Genomic DNA, 9355 nt, shown 5'->3' on the forward strand with positions numbered 1-9355 from the left:
AGGGGGCGGAAGAGGAGGAGGAGGAGGGGGGGGAAGAGGAAGGAGAGAGAGCACACTTACCTCCTCATACAGCGCCGCAACCTGCTCAGCGCGGGACTCGCACGCCCCGCCTCCCACTGACAGGACACTGTAGATGCCTCATCGGCCAGCTTTAACAAATGGCCGCACGGAACTTTGCCCGTCTGAGTGCGTGCAGACAATACGGTGGAGTCACGGGGAAGACGGCTGGCTGCACCCTAGGCGCCTGCCTTATTTGCCTAGAGGTAGCGCCGGCCCTGACTAAACCCTAGTGAGCTCTGTAGTGTACTCCTACAAAGCAAGATTTTGATAAATTCCAAGGCACTTACCATCACCCGTGACATAGCGCTTCTCTTCATATGGAGTCCCTGTGTATTCCAGCAGCAGCCGAATGGAGTGAGCCAACTTTACAATGTAATAAAGAAAGGAAGAGAGAAAAAGTCAACCGAATGCTTAAAATGATCTCCTGCTCAGCAATACCTCACTTTCTATAATACTCAGTCTGCCAACTTACCCCTCGGATATCCCAATAGCCCAGAATCATCATGTTGTACGTAACTCCTCTGCACACTACACTGACTGAACCTTCCAGGCACTCTCTTAACAGGATACTTAACTGGTCAGGTCATGTGAGATTCCAGCCAATAGGGATCAAGTATGCTCTTTCACCCCTCCCCAGTCTCCCCTCCCTTCTGAACGTTCACTGCTAATGCCATGGTTCATGTGTTTGAGCTGTGAAACAAGAGATTGCTAGAGGGGACAAAGCAGCGTTTATTAAAGGAAAATTCCACCTTTTATAAAAAGAAAAAAAAAAGCCCACACTGCTTTATAGAAGAAAAAATATGCATTAAGAATTTTGTTTCCATTAGAGCCAGTAAAGCATTGCAACGTTGCAATGCTCTGGCTCCTGCAGACTCTTCCTCCTGTCCATGGCTGTACCTCGGTACGGACATTCAGTAACATGGATGGGAGAAAGAATGAGTTAAATACTTCACTGAATTCCCCGGACTTGTATTTCACTGAAAACGACACATCCCTCTGCCGCAGCGGCTGATGGGACCTGCAGTTTCTCCATTTGCAGACCCTGTCAAAGGATCTGTGAACGAAGCTACACACTGCCACGCCAAATTCAAAAAGGTAAACAAGTCTGTGGGGAGAAGAACCCTGCGATGCAGGTAAGTGTGTTGGGGGAGGCCATGTTTTACCCTCAGTATGGGTGTAATATAAAACATGTTCAGAAGTGGAAACTTAGCCTTTAGGGAACACAAGCCGGGAGGCGCCCTGCATTCAGGGGCGGGAGGGGGAGTGGCAGTGCATTGAAGTCAATGGCACTGTACCCACGCCCCCCGCCAGCAGTGCGATTGCCCGCACCCGGAACGCAGGCACATTAGTGCTGCAAGCACTATTCTTGCAGATCGCACTGGTCCGGAACACAGGCACTAATGTGCCTGTGTTCCGGACCAGTGCGATCTGCAAGAATAGTGCTTGCAGCACTAATGTGCCTGTGTTCCGGGTGCGCGCAATCGCACTGTGGGGGGGGGGGGGGGAAGGGTTAAATAAAAAAAAAAAAACAATTGCCCCTCAGAAGCTTTTTGCCATAGAGAGTCTGGAGCAGCTGTGCATGGCAACCAATTAGCTTCTAGCTTTCATATTTAAAGCTTAATTTAGGGGTGGGCAACTCCAGCCCTCCAGCTGTTGTGGATCTACAAATCCCATGAAGCATTGCAAGACTGACAGTGACAGGCATGACTCCAAGAGGCAGAAACATGTTGGGATTTATAGTTGAAGCACAGCTGGAGGGCTGGAGTTACCCACCCAATACCAGGGGGTAGAAAGAGAGAGCTAGCAGGGGGTAGGCATGTAGGTAGGTGCAGTATGGCCAATGGCCACTAGATGCCCCCATGGGGCCCTGGAGATAGATGCAGCTCTGGCCTGGGGAGACTCTGTGTCCCAGGAGAGTTGATTTATAGGGGGCGCCCGAGAGGAGAAGAGAAGAGAGTTGTGGAGTTCAGTACAGGAGAGGAGATATCTAAGACTGTTTGCAGGGTCTCCGGAGGGAGACTGTTTCTTAAACATAGGCTGGTCCATGGGAAGGACAGGACCAGGCCTAGGACTATGTAGAGCTACAAAGATTCCCTAGTTTCCCCAGAGGGGGAAACCCATCGAGCTAGGACTGACAAGGATGGGATTCCGGAGAATAGTGAGAAGCTTTAGTACTGACGATATTTGCCAGTGGGCCTTTGGCCGAAGTAAGTCGTGGACTCTGGGCTGCACCTGGGCTATTCCTCTCTCTCTCTAATCTATATCACCATGCAACTAACAAGAGATGTGCCGTCACCCCACTCGGGGGTGGCTGAAATGTATGCTTCATACCATGTTTATTCTTTCAAGTAAAATCAAGAAAAGACTATCTGTGTGGACTGGTTCTTCTCCCTCCAACCTCTGAGAAGGTGGGGTTCTACAGGAGTGTGATGTTGGACTGTATCATGGCTGTAACCATCCTGAGGAGGGTAGGTGGGTAAAAGGGGCTATGCCCAACACAGGGTGCCGTTCATGTTGGCCTTTCTCCCTACGGGGGAGGAAGCGCCGAAGACCGCAGAGGCGGTTGAAGCCATGAGGCCCTGTGTGCGCAGTACTACACGTGTCGGAGTGTTTGCACGAGGCCAGAGCCGTGGCCCCTGCCCGTGGGGTGCCTGGTTTCAAGTTGCATACACGGGGTTACCAGAGCCAACCCAAAGGGAACACACACGCAACACCCCAAGAGTGAACCCCGCCTACAGGCAACCTTGGCACTCCAACTGTGATGGAATTACAAGTCCCATGATACATTGCAAGACTCCTGATAGCCACAGGCATGACTCTCACAGCTGGAGGACTGGATTTGCCCACCCCTGGCTTCACTGAAAGAGTTAAAGTAGTATAAAGGGCTGGTCTTTTTTTACCTTAATGCATTCTGTGGTTCAAACATTTAGGGAGGAGAGGAGGGGCTTGGCCTACCACAGGGCTGTGTGTGTCTATGGACGCACACAGCTACTTTGGGCACAAGCACGCTCAGGTGCTTCCACAGCAGCTACTTAGCTAATGAGTGCAGGGGGATACGCGTTGCAAGGACCCACTAGAAAACGAGCTAGAGAACATTTTTTAAAGAGAAAAAAAAGAAAATGTATAAAATGGTGGGCCTACTTGATCTAAAATTTGGAGAAACAAAGCTTTAATATCACTTGAAAAATAGAAGCTGATTGGTAACTGCACAGCTGTTCTATATTCTGTACATTCCCCCCATAATGAGGGGAATTTATAAAAAATGGAGCAGACAGAATCTGCAGTAGTTGCCCGTGGCAATCAATCAGCTCCTATTTTTCATTTTAAAGAGCTTAACTGAACAAACTGACAATTGCAGCTGATTGGTTGCCGTAGGAAACTCCTCCAGATTCTGTCTGCTCCAGTTTTGAAAAATTCCCCCCAAAGTGTTAGTATGCATAGCATATTAGCACATTATGGCATTCTTACCTGCCAAACTGATTCCCTCTAGTGATGCAATGTCTGCATTCTTCCTTGCCGGTGCTTCCACTTTCATCCAGGTCTTCTTCTGGTTTCAGAGTCTTGAGCTGCTGGATTAGCCCCGGTGACCTAACTTCAGTTCAAATTGAGTTACTTTATCTCAGCAGGGATTCTGCCAAGTCTGTCCACGGAGCTGTGCCTGCAGAATCGGTGTACAGAAACCAAATAAAAGTGCTGACAAGCAGATAGAAGGATCTATGACAGATAAGACTTACACAATCTCCTCTGTTATAATAAACCTGCCTTTCAGCACTTTTCCAAAATATCCCTTAAGTCCTGTTCACACCTCAGGGTACCAGGAACAGGTGTCGCATTCGTTTGCGTGCTTTTTTCCCTGCATCGCATTTGCCACGTGTTACCCATTGATTACAAAGGGTGCCGCATGTGCGACAGATGCGGGAAATCAGCTCGTGTAACAGATTCTTTTTCCTGCTCATATGTGAACGTTTTAACCCGCCGTCGTGTGGGAAAAAAGCATGTTTTCCCAGCCATGTTTGGGGTGTCATTAACAAGTAATAGAACAGCAAGCACAAGGCCCATTTTTGACATGTTGCATGAACTGAACAGATCACAGAGGTGTGAACAGGGACATAAAGTGCAACTGAAGCCAATTTTTATTTTTTTTTAGTTTTGGATACAATGGAGAGGGAATAGAACACCTGTCTCTGGTACCGGTTTTTATTTCTGTCTGTGTGCCTGTTAGGGCGATTCACAGGCCCCCCACCCATTTGTCCTAGTGACCATTATCACTGAAAGTGAAAGAAAATCCCAAATTTGGGGTTTTCGTCATAACAGGAGTAGATAGGAAATCCTCCAATGGTGACACTCGTTCTGGTGACCCTGCTGACCACCGGGGATTTCCCTCACTTTGGAGGGATTTTCTATTCTGGCTATCGGACAGGAACATGCTGGTATGTAAGGGGCTAAACATGGAGCTTGGTAATGGTGCACCAACCATACCCATGGTCGTAACATAATGACCACCCACCTAATACTGAGTAGATCCTCCTTCTGCCACCAAAACAGCCATGACCCTTTGAGGCATGGACTCCACTAGACCTCTGAAGGTATGCTGTGGTATCTGGCACCAAGCCATCAGTAGTAGATCCTTTAAGTTCTGTAAGTTGCTAGGAGGGGCCTCCCACAGATGCTCAATTGGATTGAGATCTCAAACATTTGGAGGCCGAGTCAACACTCAAAACTCATTGTTGTGCTCCTCAAACTATTCTTGAACCATTTTTCAGGGTGGTGGGGAGCATTATGCTGCTGAAAGAGGCCATCAGGGAATACAGTTTCCAGGAAGGGGTGTACTTAGTCAGAAACAATGTTTAGGTAGGAGGTACATGTCAAAGTAACATCCATATGAATGGCAGGTCCTAAGGTTTCCCAGCAGAACAATCCCAAAGCACTGCCTGTGCTGGCTTACCTTTTGCCCATAGTGCATCCTGGTGCCATCTCTTCTCCAGGTAAGCAACACACACGCACCCAGCCATCCACATGATGTTAAAGAAAACGTGTTTCGTCAGACCAGGCCACCTTCTTCCATTTCTCCGTGGTCCAGATCTGATGTTTACGTGCCCATTGTAGGCGCTTTTGGTGGTGGACATGGGTCAGCATGGGCACCCTGACTGGTCTGCAGCCCTATACACAACAAACTGCAATGCACTTTGTGTTGAGACACCTTTCTATTGGAACCAGCATTACCTTTCTCACGCAAGTGAACAGGGGGGTTCGCGATCTGTATCCCCGGACAGGACCACCTTTAGGGGGGTACGGCCGGTACTTGTGTGAGGGGCCCAGGCGGGTAGGCCTGGGCTCTAAGCAAGATTTTTTTTATTTCCGTTTAATGTTTAAAGGGCAGTGTAACACCGACCGACGCTGGGGGGAAAGAGGGGAGAGACACCGTCCGACGTTGGGGTCACGGAAAAATTTCCTCAGCCAAAAAGGGGTTACGAGTGGGGAATGTTTAAGAAGGCCTGGTCTAGACTATGCTTTGCCTGATTCTACTGTGGTGCCAGACTCAGCATTATTACTTGGCTGTCCTGACCTGCTCCTGCTACATCTGCACCGGTGAACCAGAAGCACAAGCCAGCCACTACCTACATCTGCAGTGGTGAACCACAAGCATCAGCCAGCCGCTACCTACATCTGCAGTGGTGAACCACAAGCATTAGCCAACCTCTACCTACATCTGCAGCGGTGATACACAAGCACCAGTCAGCCTCTACCTACATCTGCAGCTGTGCACTACTAGTACCAGCTGACCTGCTCTGTTTAGACCTGGTCATGGTATGTACTCTTGTTTATTGAACTCTTTGCATAATCAGCACTTCTAAACTGTTACCTGCTATCTGCTCCTGGCCTAACACCACCAAATTAAAAAATCATAACTCTGAATTGGAGAGTGATCTTGTAAAATAAGTTGCATAAATTGCTGTGTCTCATCAAGAGAAATCCACACATATCACTCATGGGTGGGTTACTATGGTCTGAGGCCTGACAAGCCACATTACCCATCCTGGGCCAGCCATAATTGGCACATACAACAAGCTTAGTTTCAATCTAAGGCTAATTTCATGATGCACAATAATTTAGAGGTTATCACACAGTAATATTTAAGAATATTAAACTATGTGGATAGTTATGAATTGACAGTTTGGGAGGAGCAGAGAAGAACATCGTAAAGGCTTAGCCCTCCTGCTCATCCCCCCCCCCCCCATCCCTGCCTTATGGGCCAGCTCCATGACACCCCCTAGAGGACTGACAAAAACATGCTGCAAAGGCAGCTAAAGAGGCTCTCATTTTAACATCAAGGGGAGGCTCTCATAACAGAAGGAGAAGCTTGTGTAACAACCAAGAAGAGTTCCCCTTTAACCTCAAGAAATAATCTTTGCAAGCCTTACTTGGAGAATTAGCCTATCAGATCCATCTTCTGTGCACTGAACTGGACTCTGTCAGAACTTACAAATCCAGGATGGTTACCATCACAATTTAGCCTTGCCAAAGTTGCTCAAATCCTTATACTTGCCCATTTTTTCTGCTTCCAACACATCGACTTCAGGAACAAAATTTTAACTTGCTGTCTAATATATCCCACCCACTTCCATGTGCCATTGTAATCATTGTTATTCACTTCACCTCTCAGTGGTCATAATGTTATGGTTGATCAGTGTAGAACCACTTTGTGTGTACCAAATGCCTATTCAAACTCATATATCACCTTATAAAAGTAGTGACGTCATCACTGTAATGCACATAGCCTGTACAGAGAGTGGAGCTGTGGGAGGGGCCCAGCTGGTACACCCAAAACAGAATGCCTACAGAAAACTACAAGAGGGGGCAAATACAAGACCAGTCACCCTGTATAAGGAGAGAGAACATAATTGACCAGTCTTAATTGCAGGATGCGCCTGCCCAGAGGCAAAGTGTTACTCTGTATACTACACAGATATGGAAGAAATACACAAAGCACACCAAAATTTCAAGAAAGAATACACATGCCCCTTGTATTTAGACAATATTTTCTTATACCGGAATTCAGTTTTAATTACTCAGGGCTGTCTTTAGCAACATTTACAGTTTATAAGGGTACTGGGGAATTTACATAAACTGTAATAGTACAATATACCTTCTGATGGGGATGTTGTGGGCTTTATGGATCCTTTCATTTTTGTGCAAAAAAGCCAGCTAAACTTTCTGGAAAAATAAACCCAGTGAATGGCATGCTGTCACTTACGGAGCTTAAGTACAGCAGTATAGCCTTGGCACACATCAGTTTAGTTACGCAATTGGTTGTACCCAGTTACTGTTGTGGTGGGCATAGCTTAATGGCATGAGCATCCATCTCTCTAGACCACAAGGTAGTAACTCTACTTACTAGTACTATTAATGACAATTTGCAGTCAATTGCAAGCCATTTCATAATTGATAGCCTCCCCCTGACCCAAGTTCTTGCAAAATCCAGTCACCATAGGTGAAATGCATGCCACCCTCTTGAAAACAACCAGCATGCAGATTCCAGCTGCTATTTCATATGTAAAATACTGGATAAAGTAAAGGGAGAGGGAAGTATAGCTTATCTAACTTACTGAGTGACTGTTCTGTCTGGACCATGATTTAGACCTCGATGAAAATTTTACTCACTGGATCTCCTTGAATTTTAATTCACTACCCCTTCTCTATGGGCTACTGCCAAATCCTGAGCAGCTGGCAACCAGGACTAGAGCCCAAGGGGCTGAGGGCGGTCAGCCTGAGAGACTGTTCATCACTGCAGACGGTGGCATGGCTAATGTAGGCACAGGTGCTACAATGTGCGCCCATAGAGAGATGGAGCCTCATTTGTACCAGCCAGAAAAGAGAGTAAAAAGTGCATGCCCTGGCAGTTCCACCCCTTCCAAGATGTCAATGAGAATGGACACACGAGAAGATGGTAAAGAAGTGCGAGAGGTGCCTGCAGTCAGCCCAGTACACAAAACACCTCATCGCCATCAAAAAAAAAAAAAAGTAGGATGTCCCCCATGCTCTGCACATAGCCTACTCACAACAGAAGTGAGTCTCCAGAGACAAATCCAGGCAAAGCAACTTCTACAGCTCTGGGCCTGAAATGAACTCTGCAGTGAATTCACAGTAAAGAAAGGATCAAGCTAAGGAGACATCCATTCTCCTAGAAGACACTAAGCTGAATGGAGCATGGTGTGAGTTATAGCCCCTGTGGGCTGGCCTCTAGGTTTTTTGTGCCTAGAGTATACTCTTACTGTAGGTAGCAGTATAACCCATGGTATCTTATTGGTATTCTATGTCCCTTAAATGGACGATAGAGAAATACTATTCTTCTTAGCTACTGTAAAAGCTCTGATGTCTGTTTACTGGCTTGCGCACATTCAATCTCACATGGGCGAATGTCGATAAAGAAAATTAATTGATAGAATTTCCCTTTTTTCAGTCTCTTCTGTTCTACAGCCTTTTTTAGCTACTTGTTATTTACACACATGCTCCAGGAGCAGCTACATATCATTGCTCACAGCATACTTCCTAATAGTGCCAACAGCGAAATGCCTGCATTGGCATGTGTGACAGCACAAGAAAGTATTAGGAGGCAGGAACAGAGTATTGCTACAAGTGTCCGAACCAGGAATTTCATGGCAGGTTGCCTTAGTTAATATTTCAGTGAAAGAAGCAAATTTGGAAAGCCTGGAAGATTTAAAAAATACTTTTTAAATGATCCTAACATGTTAGATTTTAGTGATTGGGTTTAGATGTACTTTAATCCATGTTCCTGAGCTGTTGAAACATGTTTCCAAACCTTATGCACATAAAGCCATGGCTGTATATGCACAGACCTATCCCTCTTTGATGCCATGAATAACAACATTCAGAGCAAAAACATTACAGCAGGTTTTAAAAGACAATTGCGTACAGACAGTACAGTAATAAAATATTAGTGATTCAACCATAAAATAACACACAAAATACTGTACATTGCTGTATCCACACCACTCAGCATTTTGTTAATAGTTTTTAAAACTTTTTTGTATGTTGTAATGCCTTTGGTCCCACAAAAATCACATCTAAGAATATTACATACCAGGAGGGGTACGGAGGGTGTCAGGAAGGGTGCGGAGGGTGTCAGGAAGGGTGCGGAGGGTGTCAGGAGGGGTGCGGAGGGTCTCAGGAGGGGTGTGGAGGGTCTCAGGAGGGGGGCAGAAAGGTCTCAGGAGGGGGGCAGAGGGTCTCAGGAGGGGAGCGGAAGGTCCCGGGGGGGAGTGGAAGGTCCCAG

The 9355-nt window shown here is 46.6% G+C and overlaps 1 protein-coding gene across 2 annotated transcripts in view; it reads right to left on the reverse strand.

The window, feature by feature from the left end:
- The window catches only part of LOC108795704 (glutathione S-transferase Mu 1-like), a 46297-nt gene that overhangs the window by 14070 nt on the left and 22872 nt on the right, over positions 1 to 9355 (reverse strand). Inside the window, exons 1-2 of one of the 2 annotated variants that reach the window (XM_018566990.1) lie at positions 533 to 588; positions 348 to 423 (exon numbers count right to left, since the gene is read on the reverse strand). The exons of the other annotated variant lie outside the window; for it this stretch is intronic. Of the exons in view, the coding sequence (XP_018422492.1) occupies positions 348 to 423; positions 533 to 565 (109 nt within the window). The 5' untranslated portion in view covers positions 566 to 588. Of the gene's footprint in view, positions 1 to 347; positions 424 to 532; positions 589 to 9355 lie in introns of those variants that run through there. 2 annotated transcript variants of the gene reach the window in all.

Source organism: Nanorana parkeri, unplaced genomic scaffold, assembly GCF_000935625.1.
Source record: "Nanorana parkeri isolate BGI_ZX_2015 unplaced genomic scaffold, ASM93562v1 scaffold995, whole genome shotgun sequence".
In the NCBI taxonomy this organism is placed as follows: Eukaryota; Metazoa; Chordata; class Amphibia; order Anura; family Dicroglossidae; genus Nanorana; species Nanorana parkeri.